The sequence below is a fragment of the Aulostomus chinensis genome, chromosome 14 (genome assembly GCF_037954235.1).
Source record: "Aulostomus chinensis isolate RoL2024-O1b breed Wild chromosome 14, RoL_Achi_v1.0, whole genome shotgun sequence".
Taxonomy (NCBI): domain Eukaryota; kingdom Metazoa; phylum Chordata; class Actinopteri; order Syngnathiformes; family Aulostomidae; genus Aulostomus; species Aulostomus chinensis.
The window spans coordinates 1,824,751-1,846,632 of record NC_141333.1 but is presented as its reverse complement, the minus strand read 5'-3'; the positions used below and the strand labels follow the sequence as shown (position 1 = coordinate 1,846,632).

The window sequence follows — 21,882 nt, the reverse complement described above, 5'->3', positions numbered from 1 at the left end:
CAGTAAACATGGAGAAAACGATTAAAAAAAGGGGGGGGGGGGACCTGCCTTCATCTCCCAAGGTGCCGAGGGCTACCTATCCAGACCTGTAGTCAGCTTCCTTCTGTGGTGCTGCTGTTTGTTCCGCCATCACGGGAGATAAAGCTGGTATTTCTCTTTGGGTTTTCTCAGAGAGGAGCGTGCGAGGAGCCAGATAAGGCTGAGCTGGCCGCAGCTATCGGTGCCGAGCTGTCTGATGGGCAGCTTTCCTGTCTGACATCAGCCGAGAGCGAAATGGCATCTATTGATGGAACCGTCCGAGGGACACTCAGTCGCTCAGAGATCACCCACTTGTTCCTGAAAAACAATGTTCCTCTGAAACTACCGACATTTTCTCTGCTCCTCCAGATGTTTTCCGATAAAACTGATCCGGACCAGGTAAAGAAACGGAGACAAGACAAATGCCTGCACTCTGTCTCTAAAACTGTTTAATTGCAGTCATTGAATCCTATTTAAAGTGACGATAATCTAACAATGGCCAAAATAGTCAGAATCTTATGTAATACTAAATTGTCAAGTTTAAGGCAAGTTGAAGCTACACTCCACAACTACAGGGGGCAGCACATTACCAGGAAGTGGGAATATCCACCACTTTTCTAAGAATGCTAACTTCCTTAGCATGGCTGGAAAGCCACGATGTGAATTTCAATTATTTGTCATGGCTGGAAGAATTACAGGTAGATGGCAGACAGAGGCGGCTGAAGTTAGCTTCCTCTGTAGCATGGTGAACAGAATAGTTGGAGCACAACCTCAACGGTTCTCAAATACCGTTTGTGCTGTTTTACCGGGTCTTAGTGCAGTTGGAGCAAACCAGGCTGATTGGTCAGATTACCAGGATCTGTTTGGGCTTCTATGACAGGAGAACACCCAGCAGAGAGGCGAGGGAATCCATCAGGGCTACATGCTAAGCTAAAGGCTACCATCCTCCTCACGGACATGTCAGCTCAGAGCAGTAAACTCACATCGATGCTCAAAAACGGACACATTCTGTAGGTTTCGGGTGTCAATGAGACAAACAGGAAGCATAATGGTGGTGACCCTGAGGTCATGTGACTGTGGTGTCGTTCCTTCATAGGCTAATGTTAGCTCAGCACTGCCAACCATTGCTTTTACACTTCAAACATCATCAAAGCGGTCCGAGAGTGAAGAGGATCTTGATGAGGAAAATAATTAAGCTGATTTTCTTGAATACAAAACCAGTTTACCGTCCCACCGGCGGCTGGTGTCACCACTACAATACTGGTCCCACAGTGCTCTGTGCCCACAGAACCCAAAATTCAGCTCACGGTGGCACTGGGAGGGTTGGGTCGTAGAGTTCCACCCTCGTGCTCATGCTAAGGAAGTTAGCATTTCACTCACACTGGTCTGATGAGATTCAGGGCTCAAATGTTCAGGCGCTTGTGCTTCACAGGTTCATTACAGAGAACTGCTACAATTCTTACGGAGCTCTGCTTCCACGGAGGAACGCTGGCCGTGACTGAGAGGTAAATCAGGACGCTTCTACATCACCTGCTAACGGACGCCACACTCAACCTCTTCATCTCTCTGCAGCTGAAGGGGAATCCCAGAATCTATGAGGCCGGCAGAACCACGACCATCGACACTGTCCACCCATGATACCGTTACTGATACATGAAACCATTGATCTGGATGATCTGGACATCGGTTGTCTTCTCCCCTCATGGACATTTGTGGACGTAGGGGAGAACAGGGTTAGTTGAGCCAGTGGGTATAAACCAGAATGATCATGTGACCACAAATTAAGGAGGTGCACTTCACGTTACTCAATTCCTCCTGGGCTGAAGCGCATGGAGAGAGAGGTGAGAGAGCAACAGGGTTATTGTCATGAGAGGATTTACCGTGTCTTCAGTTCTGCATCTTAGATCAGATGGATGATTGGCGTTCTTGTTTATTCAAGACAGCAGAAGCTGCAACCCTAGAATCACTGCCTCACTCCTCTGCCCTGCTCTCCCCTGCAGCAGGAACTCAACGCCTCACTAATTACATTCCTGAATATTAAAGATGACCTGCCGCGTCTTCAACACTAACTGGCCACTTGATGAGGGACTCTTCGGTCGTGCCGGCTCTCTTTTCCCCTCAGAACTGCCAGGATTCTTGGTGTCGCAGACCCAACAAGGTCAGACAGGGAAACGATACTCAAAAGATTTCAGTGAAAACTGCTAGGAAAGCCTCTCCCATTTGCTGCCCATCCAAACACAGCAGTTCAACATTGGCAGGACTCAATGAACCTTCCGTCAGCGCCCTGGAAGCCGCGCCAGGACGTCCTTGAGCTGCTGCTAGTGAGTGAGCGTACCGTTGGGTTTGTGGAACTCCGCCGCGGTAAGAAGTGAGTAAAACTTTAAACTTCATGACCTGCAGAGTGGAGCCAGTGAATGTTGAGCTTGTTCCGCTACAAAAAGACCAGAGGACGAATCGGGAAGAAACAAACGGTGCTTCGTTTCTCTATTTGTTGCAGGTGAGAAGAAAAACAAAAAAAACAACGTGTTTGCTTTTTTCTTTATTTATTTTTTTGTGTTTTTAAGATTTTTTTCCCTAATATTTCTGATTTTTTTCCCTTTTTCTTGCTATCCCTGCGTTTGGCACTACATACTTAGGGTGACATGTTAGGTTGTTTTTAAAACAAACGTCTATTCAAAGCCTTCGTCTTGCGGCAAGCAATGTATGAATACAGCTAATAAAAATAAAGGTTTACATTTTTCCTCCTTACTTTACACATAAAATAAAAACACTTTTTTGGACCCCCTCAAAAATGGGGGTATTAAAATATTTGACATTTGTATCACAAATCAATGTAATGAGACAAAAAATAAAACATAAAAACTGTACAAAAATGATAAAATTCATTTTAAAAATCCTTGTGATCAAATGATGCAAAGAGTATTTAATTGAGTTTGCTTGGTTATGTTACTGACCAGGAGCCTGATTAAAAAGAGACGCAAGTTCACTTCTTCTGTTGGATGAAATTCAGATTGACTTGATGTCTGACGTGAGGGACCAGAGGGAAGTTGGGGTTGGGATGCACCATGGAGCCTGAGGACAGAGGGGAGAAGAAGCACGTCAAAGGACAGGTGACTGAGTGAGGTTTAAGGTCAGTCCTCAGGTGGGTCACCTGACCAGAAACCATCAGGTAACCCGGGTTCTAAAAACTGTCCACGGGTCAGGAGAGTTCCTCCGTCTGGGTTGTGAGCTCCGGCGAGTTCCTCCTGCAGCTGCTGGGACTTCTCGTTGTTTCAAAGGGAGTGTCACATTTTTACTGTGACAGAAACGTCACTGTCCCGGTCATCCAATCACTTTTGAGGAGTAGCGGGACAAATACCAGGAACACCAACCCTCACGTCCTACACGTACAAGTGCAGAGCAACAGTAGAAGAGCTCATGAACCAGAAGTCTCTCCTCCCACTAAATCTCCCCAATGAGCCGGCGGGTCGTCTTCCCTCCACCTCTCACAGATCAGAGGAAGGAGCTTGTGGCAACACTTTTCACTTCCACAGACATTCCTAAAATAGCAACTACAAGACACAGATCCTGCAAACACTCCCAGCTGGGCCCTTCAGAACCAGCACCTGCCGCCTCCGCTGAAACGCAAAACTCGAGGCCTCAGCAGGTCCAGGCTGCCGGTCCCTCTTGTGTTGCCCGTCCTCGGTTGTCCAAGGCAATCCATGTTGCCATGCGGGACAAGGAACCACACCGAGCACAAAGGTCATGTGCTGAACTATGTCATTACAGGTCAACAGTCCTGATGGTGGCGCTACAGCAGCCATCTGAGGTTTAAAACTGACCAGAATCAATCAGTTCCTCGTGTCCCAGTGCAGTTTAATACATCGAACTGTTGACTGGGTTTTGCTGCTACTGGAGACAAGAGAGAACCAAACCATCACTTTAAACAGCAGAACCCAACCCTGCTGGTGTGTGGAACTCACCGCGCTGGATGAAGTTCTGAGGCAGTCGGTAAGGCCAGGAAGGAGACAGCGCGAACGGGGGGGTTTTATTGTGCTCCCATAACCGAGACCCTTGGCTCACATCCAAAAACTGGGCTGGGTGACCCGATTCTGGACAGGTGAGATCAGAACACAGACGGTCAAACACTCACAGAGACCACAAACACAGAGACAACCATCAGCTCTCCAGCATCCAAACAACCGGGAGACTTCCTGGGGAGAATCTGGAACCTTGTAACCACCTGGTGCCCCAACTTTGGGTAGTTTCAACTCCCGATTTATCATTTCAGGTTAGAATGAATGAAATCTGACAGAGCGGCTAAAACACTGCGGCAGGTTAATACTGTATATTGTACAACATACAACAATCCCTCATCCCTGACAGCATCACTTCCTGTTGGACTACAAACATACCTCATCCCTGACAGCATCACTTCCTGTTGGACTACAAACACACCTCATCCCTGACATCATCACTTCCTGTTGGACTACAAACACACCTCATCCCTGACATCATCACTTCCTGTTGGACTACAAACATACCTCATCCCTGACAGCATCACTTCCTGTTGGACTACAAACATACCTCATCCCTGACATCATCACTTCCTGTTGGACTACAAACACACCTCATCCCTGACAGCATCACTTCCTGTTGGACTACAAACACACCTCATCCCTGACATCATCACTTCCTGTTGGACTACAAACATACCTCATCCCTGACATCATCACTTCCTGTTGGACTACAAACACACCTCATCCCTGACATCATCACTTCCTGTTGGACTACAAACATACCTCATCCCTGACATCATCACTTCCTGTTGGACTACAAACATACCTCATCCCTGACATCATCACTTCATGTTGGGCTTCAAAGACACCTCATCCCTGACAGCATCACTTCCTGTTGGGCTACAAAGACACCTCATCCCTGACATCATCACTTCCTGTTGGACTACAAACATACCTCATCCCTGACAGCATCACTTCCTGTTGGACTACAAACACACCTCATCCCTGACATCATCACTTCCTGTTGGGCTACAAACATACCTCATCTCTGACATCATCACTTCCTGTTGGGCTACAAACACGCCTCATCCCTGACATAATCACTTCCTGTTGGGCTACAAAGACACCTCATCCCTGACATCATCACTTCCTGTTGGACTACAAACATACCTCATCCCTGACATCATCACTTCCTGTTGGACTACAAACAAACCTCATCCCTGACATCATCACTTCCTGTTGGACTACAAACACACCTCATCCCTGACATCATCACTTCCTGTTGGGCTACAAACACACCTCATCCCTGACATCATCACTTCCTGTTGGGCTACAAACACACCTCATCCCTGACATCATCACTTCCTGTTGGACTACAAACATAGTTCATCCCTGACATCATCACTTCCTGTTGGGCTACAAACACACCTCATCCCTGACATCATCACTTCCTGTTGGGCTACAAACACACCTCATCCCTGACATCATCACTTCCTGTTGGGCTAGAAACACCTCTCTATTGATGTTCATCTCACATTTTCCTAAATGAAAATCAGAAGCTTCTCCTGTTTCCACCCAGGAAGGCACCCAGAGACGGACCTTCACCCACACTGTGCCACCACACTTTACCCGGTGAATACCTGACTTGACCACACTTCCATTGCCCATCAGTGACCCAGGTTGTGTCAAGTGATTGTGCCAGTGGCCTTCCCGTCCCAGCCCTCCGATGCCTAGCTGCCGCCCCGCGGGCTGGGCGAAGATGATGCTGGGGTCATTCAGGTTCATGGGGTTTCCCCCGGAGCCCGTGGGACTGCCGTTCCCAGATGCTGACCGCAGGGCAAATTTCAGGCCAGGCGGGGACGGGGCGGTGGGAGAGGACGTGGTGAGGACCGGTCCATGAATGGGCCAGGACGTGGAAGGGATGTGAACGGGGTGATGAGGCTGCCCCTGTGACTGGTGCTGGTGGGAGGAAAGAGGCCCCAGTGCAGTGAGCGTCCCTGGGTGGTACTGGCCCGGGTGGGAGGTAGGGAAGCTGAAGAGAGAGAGGGGGACCTGGGGGTGAGTGGGCTGTTTAGGGGGACCTGAAGAACTGGTCTTGTTGTGGGAGGGCTGGGAGGAGTTGGAGGATTGGGAGGAACTCTGAGGGACAGCAGTGGGCTGTGGAGAGTAGGGCGGAGTCTGGCGAGTGTCCGACTATCAAGAGGAGGAAAGTACGAAAATACAACAAATGAGACCATCTGACAAAAATGTAAGAAGGTAAAACACGTGGCTGTTGTACTCACACTTTCAGACGGTAGCCGGGTCCTTCCAGGACAGTCCCCCCCCGCCTGGGGAATGGGGATGGACTGGGAGCTCACCATCGATCGTACCATGTGAGGAGCTGGAGGACAGCAACACCAGCTTCATTTCAACAGCTGTGTTAGTTTCAACATGGAACATCAACTTTTAAAAGTCCCTCTAAGTCAGAACACGTTCCCCCAAGGCAGAAATACCCATGATGGGATTTTCTCATGAACTGATGAGTACCTCCGTGGTTACCTGGCGCGCCAGTGCTCCTCTGTTTCAGATGGCGGTACTCGGGACAGTCCCGCCGTACGTGGCCAGTGTCCCCACACTGGAAACAACGTCTGTCTTTCGGCTCGCGCTCTTCTTCCTTTACGTCTTCGTCTTTGTCGTTCTCTTTCTTCTTCATCCTGACAGAGAACGCAAATAAAATGGTTACAAACGTGACACATGCAGACAAGATAAACGGCTTACACACGTAACAACACTTGACTACACGCGTGTGTACGTCACCTACTCTACGAGCTCCTGTGGGTGCAGGCTGGGTGTTACAATCACACAGTCGAAACACACAAACTGAAAAGTCAGAGCTGCTGAGAGGTTTTTACCTGGTGACATTCTTGTCTTTTAAAAAGAATTTATTATCAAAAGACAACACGCATCAGCATCTTGACACAGCAAGACAATCAACCCATGATTACGGGACACTTCAGATGTCACCAGGCTTTGTTACCACATATTCCCCTCTACTGTGTTCATTACGGTAAAATACGTGGATGCTCCTTGAACTGGGGAACACGTGCGCTGTGGCCTGGATCAGGACTGATGTGTTGATGGGGTTTGTTTGCTGGTAGCGAATAAAAATGTGCTCAAACGACGAAATTGAGTTTGTCTGAGTTACATCTTCGCTTCCTGTAAGACTGAACCCAGGGGTAGAAAACCTCACGTAGTGAAGAGTGCATCTGTGCACCGCAGCGTTTCATGAAGGAGGCCTGACGTCGATCCACTCCATTCTCAACCCTAATATCCTGGATTTGATCTCCCCAGCACAAAACAGTACTTCATTACTCCTCAGTACGGCCTGAGTATATCTTGGTGCTCTGCTCGTACAGCAGCATCAAGGACTTCTGCGATTGAGGGAGGGGGGACAACCTGCGTCTCTTGGGACAGTCCTTCATGTAATGTCCAATCTTCCCGCAGATCCTGCAGCACCTGTCGTTGGGCGCCAACTCGCCGTCTGTTAAAACCTTTGAGTCAAAGAAGTAGTCCTGCAGCAGAACACAACAGAGGAGATCTCAGCCATAGGAGCACTCTCGCTCTCTTCTACCGTTTATTCAAGTGCGTGTGTGTGTGTGTGTGTGTGTGTGTTTGGGGGGGCAGAACGTACCACTTCAGTGCTAGGGACGGGGTAGAATGGTGTTCCAAACAACTTCCTCCCATTTATAAAAGCCTTCATGATGAAGTTTGTCACTGGAGGAGGAGAGAGTTGTGACGTTATCACAGATTTGAACCTACGATGACTCAGAATGACCCTTCAGTTTTAAAATGGCAACACCGCTTTTGAACGTTTAATAAAGTTTTTGTAAATTCTTGTGGAATATTACTTCACAGGCTCCACCGTGGCCTTCTACACCCTTCGCCACAGCTGGAAGACGGTGGGTAAAGAGACTTATTTATTTATTTTTAATTATTTATCCTCATTCAAGTTAGCGGAGAGCTAACAGGAAATAGTCAGCGTAATGCTTTGGTACTCTGGCCATTGAGCATGCTCAGTGTATCCTCCCTATGTGGCTCCAGACAGCCTCCATCGACTGGGAAGCACAGAGAGTTTCACCAGGCAGCGATGAGCCGGATGAGCACAGCGAGAACTCGTCTACTGAGGGATGTTCACTTATACCAAAAACAGTGCTGCATTAAATTATGACCAAAGAAATGAGCGCCTGGTTTTGATTGGTTAGAATAAGGAACTTACTTTTGCGAGAAACTCCAGCACCAAGATTGTGATTTAGATCAAAAGGATCTGAGAAGGAAGAAAGACGAGTGAGCAGAAACGGTCAGAAGATCAGGATGTTTGTAACGAGAGCGGGAGAGGTGGTTCCACGCCAGCACCTTCGATGGCGATGCATTTGCTGGTCCACTGTTTCTCAAAGGTGGTGAGGCGTTTCCTTTGGCGGATGCTGATGACGTGCTCTTTGAAGTCAAACTCCTCCGTGTAAAAGCGAAGGAGGCCCAACCACAGCTCGCCCACTGACTCCGTGTTGGGCTGCCGTTCCGCCAGACGGCGACGCTGTGGAGGCGTGGACAGAAGCGACACACGTTGTAATCAGGTAAACAACAGGATTGTGTGAAAATGGCAGCAGCAGATTAAAACCCCGTCAAACCTGCAGTTTAAAGACTCACCAGATCGTCGAGGTCATCAAAGAAGAAAGCATTCCAGCCGTCTACGATCCGCTGAGGAACCGTTTTCCCGTCAAAGATCTACAGGGAAACAGGAAGTGCTCATGATTTTCAGCGCAAACCAGTAAACGTCCATTAATGGTCTAAGAATGATTTTGCTCGTGTATAAAAGGTTTCGCTGGTTCATCGAACCTCCTGCAGGACGGGGATGACGGGTGGCTGCCTCTGCTGCAGGAAGTAAAGCACCATCAGGATGTAAGCGTAAGATGAGAGACTTCCTCTGGACGCATCGCCGATGTCACAGCGCTGTGAGCAAAGAGGCCAGTTAGTCACGCAGCCGCACGTCGTCAACACAAGAAAACTCACCATTCAGCTCATTACTGACTATTAGCAACCGCTTGATTTATAGTTGTGCCGTAGCCTCATCACATGCCCAACGCCACCTGCCCTGGCGTGGCTGCAGGAACCTCCACATGCTGCTTGGAAGTGGGGCTTCTATGCAGGAGTTTCTTTGAGTACTTCAACAATGGCGGTTAAAAATTGAGCGAATATTTTTGGAGTCTGAGCGAATAAAAAGTGGAGGATGAAATGTAACGTAATGGCGTCCATCAAGGTATCAGGCGGAGGCTCACACATCTACAATTACATCCAAGGAGACACTCATCGGTCTGTGCAGCCCCGCGTACCCACGGATTAAACGCACAGTTCTAACTCAGTGCTGTTTTGATGTTTGGTTGTTCCGTTAAAATGGCCTCACTCACGCCGCCAGCTCACTTCTACATCTACAGGCTCCAGTAAAATGACAAAGCTGAACTGAAATCAATGAATAAAACTCTGGCGTAGTTTCGCCAGTGGCATCGTTTAGCCACTTGAACAACTAGAGGGCACTCAGAGGGCGTGTACCTCCGCCGAGGCAACCTCAAGCGAACACGTGTTAAAAAATATTTTAAAAAACGTTTAACAGATCTGCCCCAAAACGTAAAGACCACCCCTCCACATTCAGATTCTGTTTCCTCTTCATCCTGATGACAGACATGAAGACGGCGTCTCTTTGGCAAACTGATGCTTGCATCATTGGGAACTCTTGACTTTATTTTCCAAGAACTTCAATAAGAGTTGAGGGACAAATGGATGACAGACGGATTTGCTGAAGGCTGGTAAAATCGTGCCGACTGGCATACAAATTCTGGGATGTGGAACCGATATCAGGTCTTCCCCGATGGCGCTGGGCTGTGAGGCGCAGGCCGGTCAAGCGAGAGATTTCTCAGCTACCTTTGCAAACACCTTCATGGTGTATCCCAGGAACTGCACTCGAGGGTCCAGGGCTGCGTACGTAGCCAGCATTCTGGTGTTATGTTGAGCCTGCAAATGAAATTGCCAAGAGCTCTAAATAGATGAAAGCAGCTGACATGGCAGATAAAGACAGAACAGACAGTGGAGTGAGGTCTCGGTCGCTCACCAGGGTGTTATAGAGGCTGATGTCTCCCTCCAGGCCACTCTGTCTGTGTTCAAACTTAACAATAGGCACTTTAGCTGTTGTGATAGGCAGGATGTTCCTCAGACCTGAGAGGTGGAGCCGAGGACAAAGCACAACAGGTCAGATTCAGTTAAAGAAAATGTTTATAAATGGAGCAATAAACATCCAAAAAGGCAAGTCAAAATTTGACAGACCGGAGAGGTTTCTCACAAACCAGATACTGACTGAAAGGTTTACTGACCTGTATGCTTCTTTAGTACTTTGGCGAGGCCTTCAATGATCTCCTTACAGTTCAGCCTCTGTTAGATGGTCACAAAATAAAATTGGACATCAGATGAGGCAAACATTCACATCTCTAATCCCAGAGAGAAGTAACATGAGTAGCCTGCCCACCTCCGCCGTGTCATGACCCTCCAGAGTCATGCAGATGTCAAGGTCGCTGTCGCGGAAACCGAAACCATTCTTAGAGGAGCCGAACAAGCACAGCTGAGCTTTATCTGCACATCCAGACACGAGAGGAAACTCACTGTTGCGTCATCACCAGGGTTTCAAGTAATACAATAATATATATGATAAATAATAAATAATAGATCTCAAATAACAGCCAGAGCTTCAGTCTGCTCGCTGGGTTTGGAGAACAACCCCCCCCCCCCATCCAAATTCAAGCACTCTCAAGGTCCCAGACAGGCCTGGAAATTACACTTTTCAACTTCCATCACCTATCAAGGTTTTTTACGACCATGTGAACCCTGAAAAACCATGAAAACAGCAACAGTAGCAAAGTAACGTTTAGCACTCAAGTGTAGTAAGCAGTACATAGCAACAACAGACCAGCTGGTCCTCGGGCCCGGTGCTCACCGTTGTACTCTATCCTGATGAACCTCTCCAGGCTGGCGAGGATCTGCTCCCTCTTCTGCTGCTCAGCATGTGAAGGCGACAGCTCAACTACAACAGACGACGCGTTCAGTCAGACGATACTGAGGATGTGACACTGATTCTCTTATACAGTTTACTTGAAGTGTTTCGCTCTTCCTGCCAGCTTCAGTGATACTCAACATGACAACAAGTTCACATTTATGCTTTACTCTCCATTCCTGATCTCTCTGGGAAGAATCTCTTCAGTGATCGATCCTCTCAACACACACAGAACAGACTGAATGCGTACAGTAGCAGAGTTTGCAGAGCCCATCCAGGATCTCTCTGAAGCGGTCGTTCATAGGAGGAAGAGGCTTCAGCTCAATCTTCTTGAAGTCATCAGGACACTCGTCCTTCAGGTGACCGTCTCGTTTGCAGATGCTGCACACCACATTTGGAGGCTGCAGCAAAGAAGAGCAGGAGTTAAATCACTTAACAACAAGATAATGGATTAATTTACAATTTAATTCAAATTGATAATTTAACTAATTCATTAAAAACTGTTGCAAACATCCTCCAGCTGTGGCTAGACTGTGTGAGTGTTTTTATTCTCCCTGTGGGAGGAAATCCTTTGTGATATGAAGCGAAAGCTCATGATTGACGTGTTCTCATGGCGCGGCTGTGGGCACCGCGACCATTCTGGCTCTGGACCTTTGCTGGAAACATTGTTTAGCACCTTGAACGAAAGGAGGAAGTTGCTGAGGCCTAAACTTTCCCTCATTCATGTCCGTTATCAACGGAGGAGCAAATGGTGCGAAGCTCTCCCAATATGGCCTCCTAATCTTCTGTCCACGTGATGTACGTGTCACCTTCGCACTTTCAGACACTAAGTCACGTAGGTTGAGGAATCGCCTCGTACCTGCGCCCCACCACACGTTGCATCAAAAACTGAGCTCAAGCCATCGTGAACATCTCACCTACGTGGCACGCACCATCATAGCTGAGGGCTGCTAAACTGAGGTCAGCAGTTGGGTTTGAAAGTCTCAGGCTGAGATCTTCAGGGACTTTGAAGGCAGCTTCACTGTAGTTCGTGTTTAGTACATCCAGAAAGGTTAAACATGACACTGACAAGACAACACACTGAGGTCAGTACACTCATGGAGAACTGTTGGGTGGAGGTTGACTGAAGGTGTGAGGTGCTGGACCTGCTCTGCTTGGAAAGAGTCAGGAGAGAACTTTTGGTGCAATATGGAACTACACAAATAAACCTGACCTGACTTGAAGAGTAAGATCATCCAACCAGGTTAAAGGTGCATTACAGCCACCCAGGGACCTGGAGTTGCTCCACTCCCTTCAAAGAGATCCTAAACTTTAGTATTACTTCTTACTCCACACTTGCAGCTGCTGAAATTCAACTACCAGACAGTTTAGCTCTTGAAGGACATTTTATTAAGCAGTGGAAGTGAATTGAGAGGTGCGTTAATCACCTCTGAACAACAAAAAGAGCCTCCATCAACTCAGCCCCAGTTGGCAACCCTCAGAGGCAAATTATACACATGAACGTGGAGGAATGCGCCTTCTGGCAGCGGTGCTGTCCTCGTCCTGACAGGACCGGGAGTTCGTCATCAAACAGCCTCCGCGAGCAGGAGCACCCTCAGCAAAGCCCTGACGACCGAGCTGCTGCTGCCCGTTTCCCTCACGGTATAAAGCATCTATTCTGCTTTCTACAACCTTCAGGTTATTCCAACAGTGTGGCACTCGCATCGTTTTCTCTCAGGGAAGTGCTCGTTCTACTTTTTCACTATGTTCAACTCAGGAGGGGCGGGTGTCATGTGTGGCACCCAGCTGGAAAACTGAACCGGTCGGTGTAGTCACAGCACAATCTACCGAACATGTACTTTGTTCTTGTTTCTAACTGATGAAAGGGGGCCTTACCTTCCCACCGGTGAAAATCATCTTATCAAACACATAGTGAAGATCGTCTGACGTCACGACCCTGTCTCTGTCAGAAACACTGCTCTCCTCTTCTTCTTCTTCTTCCTCTTCCTCCTCCTCCTCCTCCTCCTCCTCCTCCCCCTCCTTGTCACTGTCCAGCAGGCCGTTGGGGGAGAGGGAAGAAGGCATTGATGGTTGCTCTGTGGGTTTGTCCCCTTCACTGAGGACCATGTCCATGAGGCTGGCATGTAACATCACCTGATCCCTCTGAGTGAGATGATCTGAGCCATCCTCATCATTGCTCTCAGGCTCCACCTCATCCTTTGACCCCTGGTGCCCCCTCTGAGCTCTCGAGTCTCCTTTCCCATCGTCCTCTTCCTTATTCACACATGCAGCCTCCTTCTTCTCTGCTCCTTCCAACTTAGCACCTTGCTTGCCAGCCCTCTTGCTCTTCTGGTGCCCCCCAGTGCCTTTTCTCTGTGGGCAGGCAAAGTATTTATAAGCAGTACGGAATCGCTCCTGTATGTACTCGAACACCATTTGGCTGTTCAAGCTTCGCGCGACATTCCTCTTCAAGGCAAACGGGTCTTTGCAAAAGAAAAAAAACAACAAAAAACACTCAGAGTCAGTTTCTTGCATTTATCTGGACAAGCATGACCAACGTGCTCGTGGGCTTACCTTCAATAGCAAGCCTGCGACGGGGCCAGTTCTTCATCTCCCTGGAGAGGAGCTCCTTCAAACGGATGCTGATGATGTATTCTTCAAGAGCAAACTCAAGCGTGTAGAACCGCAACAGCTCCAACCACAACTGGCCCAGGGACACCTCTTTACCCAGGTTAGAGGACAGGTTGGTCTTTTAAGAAAATCAATGACACAGTTACCATCATTATTCACTAGATTCTTCTCAAGCATCCGCGACAGTCGGACTCACCAAGCCCTCTGAATACTGAGCGTCCTCAGCTTTATTCTGCTCTGGTTTGGCTCTGCCGTCCCCCCTGGACTCACTTCGGTTCTCCCCCCGTCCTTCCGTGGAGCTCGGAGGTCTGTGCTGCCACTTGACAAACATGTCCAGCACGATTCCAGTCAGGTGATACTCATCCACGCGTTTCACATCAAAGCCCTGGATCTGAAACCGACAAACAAAAACCAGACAGAAAACTCAGCGCAGTTTCTGGATTAAACAGCAACCGCAGGTGAAACAGAGCTGGGATCAGATTTATCTTCTTGTCAGTGAGAAAGCAATAACTGGAAACGCTGCTGCCAGAGGAGATTCTGACGGAGACGCGGGTCAAACTGTCCATTTTACTGAAAAATGATTTCTAAGGCAACACAGACTGCTGACTTTCCTGCAGTTGATCATGAGCGTACACACATGACATGTCAAAGAAAAGGTCTCTGAAATGTCATATGATAGAGACACCAACTAGAAACTGAGCTCAGAACAGCAACTGAACACACAGACTGGTGGGGGACAGGAGCCAAAGATCATAGAGGGGGTGGATCATATAGAAGCCGTGAGCTCAGGTGAGCGCTGGCCACACTTCAGCCTCCCTGCTTGGTTTAAAGGCTTTTGCAGGGATGCACAATATTGGAGCTTTGGCCAACATCCGATATCCCGGTGTTTTACAGCTGATCTGCCTGCAGACGGGATAAACTGATAGATATTTTCTGTGCCAAAAAGTTTAGACCACATACACTTTTTGTCAATTATTTGAAAAAGCCCAATAATCACACTTCAGAACTGTCTGCAGACATCAGAGGAGAAATCCAACCACCGAAAGCCGGGTTTGCTTAATTTGTCATTTGTTCACATCTGTCCTTTTTTTAAAAATTAACTTTATTGTCTTTCCCAGGTGGGACAGACATCCGCCTTTGACAAACCTCATTTATACACTCAACTCACAGACACTCAAAACACACGTTGGAGGCAAATGAAAAGAGAACTGTTTGAAAGAGCATGACTGCGAGGTGGCCACAGCAGAAATACAGCAGACCCACCCAGTAGCCCAGGTAGACCGGCAGGATGGGCTCTCTCCTCTGCTGCAGGAAGAAGATGACCATGAGGGCGAAGGAGTAGGAGGGGATGCCGCCTTCCGCCTGGCAGTCAATGTGACACAGCTGCAGGGACCCGAGAAGAAGAATCAAAAACCAAACCTAACCCAAACTCTCACGCCTTCTCAGACGAAATCCACCGTGTTTAAGGAAATATGTGTGTGTCATTCAGGGCTTCTGTGTGACGAATGAAGTGTTTAGGTTATCAATCCAGCATCATCATTATTATTGTTGTTATTATAATTGTTATTATTCAGCTGTGTTTATTCATTTACAAGAAACATTATGTGGAATTTTATTTATTTTAATTTTATTCTTATTCATTATTTGATGAAAAAAAGGGCATATTTTTATATGACGTTTTTACTGTGAGACAGAATTCTAATACTTGTATATTTTTCCAGACATGTTTGAGTTAAGGATTTACAAACGTTAGTGGGAGGAGCCAGGGGCCTGTGAGCAGGTCTGTTCTCTCTGAGTGAATTTCTAGTATTTTCATGTCATTTGACAAAATAGCAACAAAACAACGATTCTCAAAGGAGCTCCTCAGCAGGTTTTCCACATCATCAGTTCGTGTCAGCAACTGAGCTCCATCAAAATAGTCTTGCACACATAAACGCTCTTTAACAGCTCTTCTTTTTCAGGCAAGGCAGCCTCACCCTCGCCCAGTAGCGGAAGGCCAGCACCAGCGGGACCAGCCTGGGCTCCAGCTTCGCCAGGGTTGCCAGGTGATTGGTGGTGAGACAAGCCACGTCGTTGCCTGCGCTCACTTTGCACAGCAGGCCACTGCACAGGAACAGACAAGTGTCGTTAGAACGAACCCCAACTTGACGGTAAACTAGAGGTTGAAAACTCAACTGTGTTCTTGTTTTAATGCGGTTTACATCCAATAAGTGGCTGACAATGGAATCATGGATTTCTTGGGACCAATGCCAGCCTGACTGCCAATTGGAGTTGGGAGTGCAGGCATCAAAGGTCAGGCCAGTGGGAGGGCTTATGCACTCCAACAATGTGCAGTTATACTAAAATGAGATCATCCCACTCAGCTGACTGAACCCAAAGGTCCACAGGAAGCTTGCACAACCACATTCCCTTCTTACATTTCATGAAAAGCAACAAAACTGTTTTCTACATGTAAAACTTGCATGGGCTGAGACGTGACTGCTTTCATCCGAAACCATTTCACAGATATTTGTTGATACACACCAAACATCGGTGAGGACTGAGTGACAAACATACACGTCAAGAACAAGGACAACTGAATTGAAACCAACACTAACCAGCTGACATCCCGACAGAAGACGGCAGGAACTTTGGCATGAAAGTCTGACACAACGTCAGAGAACTCAGCTGGAGGACAGAGAGACGGAGATATTCATTACATGGATTCAGACGACTTCAGACCAGCACGTGTTGTGCGGCTGTGTGCTGATGAAGCTTCCTGCCAAAACATGGGATGGGACTGTTTTCATGTAAGCATTAATACAGTTAGAGCAAAAAAATATCACGAAAAAAATACAGTTACTAAAGGCCACCTCTACTCAGCAGTTCCCAAACCAGCAGACCACATACGTGTCCGAGTACAAGCCGGCGTCTGAGCCTGTTCAGAGCTGCGGTGCACCACCGAGTCATCATTCTGACAGGTTAGCTTTGTAACAGATGATGTGTGAAATCAATCCTTCTTGATGATGTCGTAACTCTGGGGACGTTTAAAAAGACTCACGGCTGTTCTTGAGGATTTCCAGCACTTGAATCAGGACCTCAGGTTGCGTCATCTGAGCAGAGAACAACAAGGTGAATGTTCAGCCTGACACTCGTCTCAGTGTGTGTGCTGCGTGTGTCAGATCAGGGGCTATTCTGATGGCGGCGTCATGTGTTAGCGTTCCAGGCAGACTCACCGAGGAAGGATAGGTGACATCAATGTTGACGTCACTTGTCTTAAAGGCAAATCGTGTGAGACATGAACCATAGAGACGGAGAGAACAAGCTGGAAAGCCAAAGAGGAGGTGTCAATATTCACCAATGACAACATCTCTCTGGACTTCTGGAGCCGGTCAGGTGTCAGAAACCAACCTGAGAGGTGCTTCTTTATGATCTCCTCCATCCTGACCACCACGGCCTTCCGCACCTCAAAGTCCTCCTCCGAGATGCCGTGCTGCCTGGCGGTTTCCTGGACGGCTGCGTCCACGGCCCTCAGCTGCGCGGTGGAGGGAGGCGGCAGCGCACGCAGCTCGTTCTCTTCCTGCTTCTCCTGCAAACACCAGAACCAGAGAAGCTTCTTACTCACTGGGACCCACATTTCTAGCCGTTCAACAGTCACCCGTGGTTGGCGGGTGAGTCACGTACCATGATGTTCTTCTTGTGTCGCTTCTCTTTGATGTGTTTGTGCGCTCCTTGAATGTTCTCGATGTGCACACAACACAGCTTGCATAAGTACTGGTAGTTTGGGTACTCGGGGGACTGCTGCAGAGACACAGCCAGGCAAAGTTGGTTAGCCAGGTTTATATCAACAAAATAAAACCCTGACAGACTTAAAGGCAGGTCATTGTCTTCACAGTCCCATGAAATGAAAAATCAACGCTCCCAGTTTCGATCCTGTGTTCACTGATCCTTTATCTCAAGAAACGGCAAAAACAAATCAAAGCGATCAGAATGAAGGCTCTGAATCCCCGTCTTCTCTCTTCCTGTACAAAAATCTCACATTAATGCCTTCAGACGTTTCCATTTGTTTGTCCTGAGGCAACACGACCATTCCTGTCAGTGCTGATGTTTGGTGGGATGAAGTTTTCCTTTGGGAATCAAACTCTACCACTGTACATCACTCTCACATCACCACTGCAAAGAACACAGGAGAACACTGATGAGGTTTGGTGTCACCCACTTCTACTCTACTTGATGAATGATCTGAGATTCCTCCCATCACAAATGCCTAATTAATCAATTAATTCCAGCAGTCATGTAACTCGTTACTTTTAAATGTAATATTATAAAACACTGTTCAAGACCTTCCGTGAGTTTGAGTTAAGTCTTTTATTGAAAACTAAAAGTCTGGTTGAAATCAGGACTACAGTTAATAATAGTTTTAATTGCTGATTTGATGTGATTAATTATTAATTAAGTGATTAATTATCCATCTGAGGATCGTTAGAAACGTTGTTTTTGTCCCTCAGACGTCCTGAAAAGCCAAAGCATCTCAGGTCAAAATGATTCGCTCCCTGCGGGGGCTGACAGGTCCCCCCATCACCAGACGCCTGGGTTAGTTCCTCACTTTGAGCAGCCGGTGGATGTAGTCTCTGTAGAGGCGCTCCTCGGCCTGCCGGAGGCCCAGCTGCTGGTCCGTCAGCAGTCCGTCCTCTAAATTGGGCCTCACCTCTGAAGCGCCCTCGACACACTGATGCATCAAAGCTGCTGCTTTCACTCCTACTGACACAAACAAGACAAACACTTCACCAGAGAGTCACAGAGAGGAGCGTGTGCAGAGAGAAGAACCGCCTGGCGCGCCCACCATGAGACTTCTCCTTGGTCAGAGCTGCTGTGGCGGTCCTGGTCTGCTCCGTGAGGCCCTTCTCAGGTGTTCTAGGCACTACAGGAGAACTGGTCAGTCTGTTTGTGGAGGGGCTGCTGTCTGTAGAAAGAGACGCCCTGGAGTCAGGAGTCGCCAGCTGCTGTTGTGGACCTGCCACTTTTCCTTTCCCCCTCTCTCCAGAACTAGTTCTACCAGTCAGTCTGGTCAGCCTGGTGGCCCGCCCCCTCCTCTTGTCCTGGGCATCCGTGGAGGTCTTGCCTGGCCCACGCGGTGTTACCTGGTGGCCTAAATTATGTTCATCCTTCGCAGTGGCGGGGTTGTCTTTGCTGCGGTAGGCGGACTTGGAGCCCTCTCGCTGTGCGGGAGCGTCTTTGTTGGGTTTCTCGATGGGTGCAGCTTTGGCTCCTCTAGGCTGAGACGGTTTGACTGATTTTACCGGACTTCTGGACTCATCCATCCCTCCTGCACTGCTGCTGCTCTCGTCCCTGGTGAGTCTACACCACGTTGAGGACAACCAGGGAGACGGTCCACCTAAAGTCTGCGTTAACAACAAAGCATGGTGATCACTTCCTCTCATTTGAGGGAGTTAAACAACCAAATATTAACTTGCTGTTTGCTCAACCCGAGGGTTTCCCCAGGGCCCGACTAACCATCACTTTCACCATCGCCTGCTTCGCTGAGTATTTTCATGACGTGAAAATATTAAGAAAAAGACATTCTTAACCCTTTTCCAAGAGCCCAAAGTCACATGTTTACAAGGCTTCGTCTGTCCATCCAACAGTCAGAAAAAAAACCTGAAGACCAAGAAACAGATGCACTCGTGCTCCTGATCAAGACGGATCAAAGTGTCCCGGGTCATTTCAATGTCATCTCCAGGGGAAGAGCGATGGCTGAGTAACAGTGAGTGTCGACCGCGCCTCAGCAATCAACCACAAACACCTCACGGCTGGCGCGTGCAGTCCTCGCGTGCACGTTTATTTCTCTCTTCTGGGATTTCATCTTCTAATCAAATCAGAAAAGTTGACAGCTGGTAATAAAACGGCAGCGGTGGCAGGGGGAAACCCTGCTGTGCATGTAAATAAGGAATTATTTCTTATTTTCTGCTGGAAAACAAACAACTCAACTCATCGAAATCATCCAGCAGTCAAACTTTCCACCAAACGTGGGATTAAACAAGCAGTTTTTAATTCTGATGCTGTCCTCTCATCTATTCCACACACAGTGTCGCTGCTTTAAAAACAGTTATCAAACTTCCCATCTGTTGCTTGTGAGGCGTTTATTTTTTCCCAGCAAAATAACAGACGAATTAAAGCAAGAATTTTCAATCTGTTGTGAACAAAATCAAACAAAAACTGTAAAATATGAATCCCTCTTGCCCTTAAAGAAGGCACACGCTCATTATCAGCTTCAAAGTAAAATAGCAGACGCCGACAACCAGGCCGTCCAACATCACCAGGACTGAGACGGAGGCATGAAGCTTGGCTACGCTGTAAAACTGTAAAGTGACTCTTGACCTGCTGGCAGTTGCAACTTAGGTTCTATTTTGATTAAATGTGCAGCCAAAGATGACGACGAGCAAAGACTTATAGGCTTCAGCACAGCTGTGTGCAGAACTACCGGGGGGGGGGGGGGGGGGGACTGATGCGTAGTGGATCTCTGAGGGGACCACAACAAACCCTCCAAGCACTTCCCCGACCTTGAGTTCCAGAATCTCCCAGACATTCCAGGATCCGTGGGAACGCCGATCCTGCCGTGATTCTCTCTCTAAGTCACGTCTGCCGAGGAGGACTTGGTGGATCCTGAAACCACTCAGGGCCCCGCGTGGATCCCGCACAGGTACCTGGCTCCCCTCCGCGCGGGCACACGCAGGTGTTGCGCCTCGTCGCTGTGCTAGCTAGCAGCTAAAGCTAGCTCTGCTTTTATCCCGGGTTTGTTTACAGTCGGGATTTCGAGTAAACTCGGGCTAATGGGGTGGGAGGGGGCGCGCCATTAAAATGCGTGTGTGTGTGTGTGTGTGTGTGTGTGTGTGTGTTGGGGGGGGGGGCGCAGACTTCGACGCAACACCTGTATTCAACGCTGAGTTTGCGCTCAACTTCCAAAACAAAAGCGAAAGAAGATGAACCGCGACGCGGATACTGGCAACCTCCCGGGACAGCTTCTCCGCCACCGTCCGAACCAGTTCCCCGCGGTACCAAAACCATCACGCCGACTTCTGGAGACTCTCCGCTGCCTCAGTGAGCTAACCGAGCTAACCACTGTGCCCGGTTATCAGGCTCAGCGAGAACGGGAAACGGGAAATTAATAATACTGGCACCTTGTTGCCTCGCAGCGGCGAGCCTCTCCCGGCAAAACCCCGGCTTCGGCTGTCAAAAGACACAGCGGCGCGTGCTAACTTACTGTCGAGGTCTGAGGTCGGTGTCGGATCAGGGTTTAGTTGGCTCCATGGTTCAGTTCTGCAGGATGTTTTTCAAACCCCACGGCCCTGGTCAAAACAGCAGTCGTTGACGCCATGTTCATACATTACCCCGGTGCATTGTGGGAGCTCCCTGATGACGACTAGGAGGGGCGTGTAACCGTGCTGCGTTCATGGTCACGTTCAATATTACCTGGTTGATTTATTTTTATTTTTTTGTTCGACAAACGCCACAGAAGTTATGGAAACAAGTATTTTCGTGTTGATGCGGAGCTTCCAGGCCCAGTCGGGGGCCGAGCCTCTCCCCGCCTCAGCCTCCACACCTTCCCCCTCAGTCCAAGTCTCACAGTTGGGGCACAGAGAGGTTCTACGAGCCGAGGGCGCAGTGTCCAAACAAGATTCTGCAGCTGCCGAGCTTCGACTGACGTATATATATATATATATATATATATATATATATATATATATATATATATATATATATATATATATATATATATATATATATATATATATATATATATATACACATACACATAGGGATGAGGACCCCCCACCATAGACACCACAGTATAATAGCAAATCAAATAGATAATAAAATAATAAAATAGATATAAAAGCATATACTAACAAATAAGTAGAAGAAAAGTCCACTCGACCAAACACAACAGACTCGTTTACAAGAGTGAGTACTTGAAATGTATGCAGTATTATGCAGTTATACATATAAAACTATATTTAATTATGATGCAAGACAAGAGCACAAAGGAAGAAAAATCCAAGACAATATTAAATTATAAGTTGAAAACTGTCACGAATGTCACACTATAGATGCCATTCAAATTCTCAAAAATGATCAGTTTAGGCAGCGATACTCTCCTCTTGTGTTCTACACCTCTGGTGGGAGTGTCAGGTATAATTACGGTGA

The 21,882-nt window shown here is 47.9% G+C and overlaps 1 protein-coding gene and 1 long non-coding RNA gene across 4 annotated transcripts; one reads left to right on the top strand and one right to left on the bottom strand.

The window, feature by feature from the left end:
• Positions 1-49: 49 nt before the first annotated feature.
• On the top strand, positions 50-2,855 carry LOC147249394 (uncharacterized). Its single transcript, XR_015119151.1, has 3 exons — positions 50-417; positions 1,451-1,523; positions 1,591-2,855. It is a non-coding gene; the product is annotated as an uncharacterized LOC147249394 (long non-coding RNA).
• Positions 2,546-21,091, bottom strand: tut4 (terminal uridylyl transferase 4). Of its 3 annotated transcripts, none has more exons than XM_086223347.1 (30): positions 20,939-21,091; positions 18,521-19,079; positions 18,284-18,435; positions 17,362-17,478; positions 17,089-17,266; positions 16,914-17,002; positions 16,739-16,790; positions 16,296-16,365; positions 15,675-15,801; positions 14,962-15,081; positions 13,895-14,089; positions 13,642-13,816; positions 12,964-13,550; positions 11,339-11,489; positions 11,032-11,118; positions 10,567-10,670; positions 10,415-10,472; positions 10,156-10,259; positions 9,969-10,058; positions 8,889-9,002; positions 8,700-8,777; positions 8,409-8,586; positions 8,272-8,319; positions 7,687-7,769; positions 7,452-7,567; positions 6,543-6,709; positions 6,299-6,396; positions 5,657-6,209; positions 3,981-4,109; positions 2,546-3,090 (listed from the first exon to the last, which is right to left on the bottom strand). In XM_086223347.1, the coding sequence occupies exons 2-30, from the start codon at positions 18,996-18,998 to the stop codon at positions 3,002-3,004; spliced, it is 4,587 nt and encodes a 1,528-aa protein (XP_086079473.1). In that variant the 5' UTR covers positions 18,999-19,079; positions 20,939-21,091; the 3' UTR covers positions 2,546-3,001. The 3 variants fall into 3 exon arrangements, with proteins under 3 accessions (XP_086079473.1, XP_086079475.1, XP_086079474.1); XM_086223348.1 differs by having other exon boundaries at positions 2,547-3,090; positions 6,555-6,709; XM_086223349.1 differs by lacking the exons at positions 18,284-18,435; positions 18,521-19,079; positions 20,939-21,091 and adding an exon at positions 17,717-17,859.
• Positions 21,092-21,882: the final 791 nt, after the last annotated feature.

Bases quoted from the DNA above. Each gene is read 5' to 3' on its own strand.
- tut4 (XM_086223347.1), bottom strand. From the start codon at position 18,998: ATGGATGAGTCCAGAAGTCCGGTAAAATCAGTCAAACCGTCTCAGCCT. The intron at 11,490-12,963 runs GTAAGGCCCCCT...TCTTTGCTGCAG, and splicing joins TGATTTTCACCGGTGGGAAG to CCTCCAAATGTGGTGTGCAG. The intron at 8,320-8,408 runs GTGCTGGCGTGG...CTTCCTTCTCAG, and splicing joins CAAATGCATCGCCATCGAAG to ATCCTTTTGATCTAAATCAC.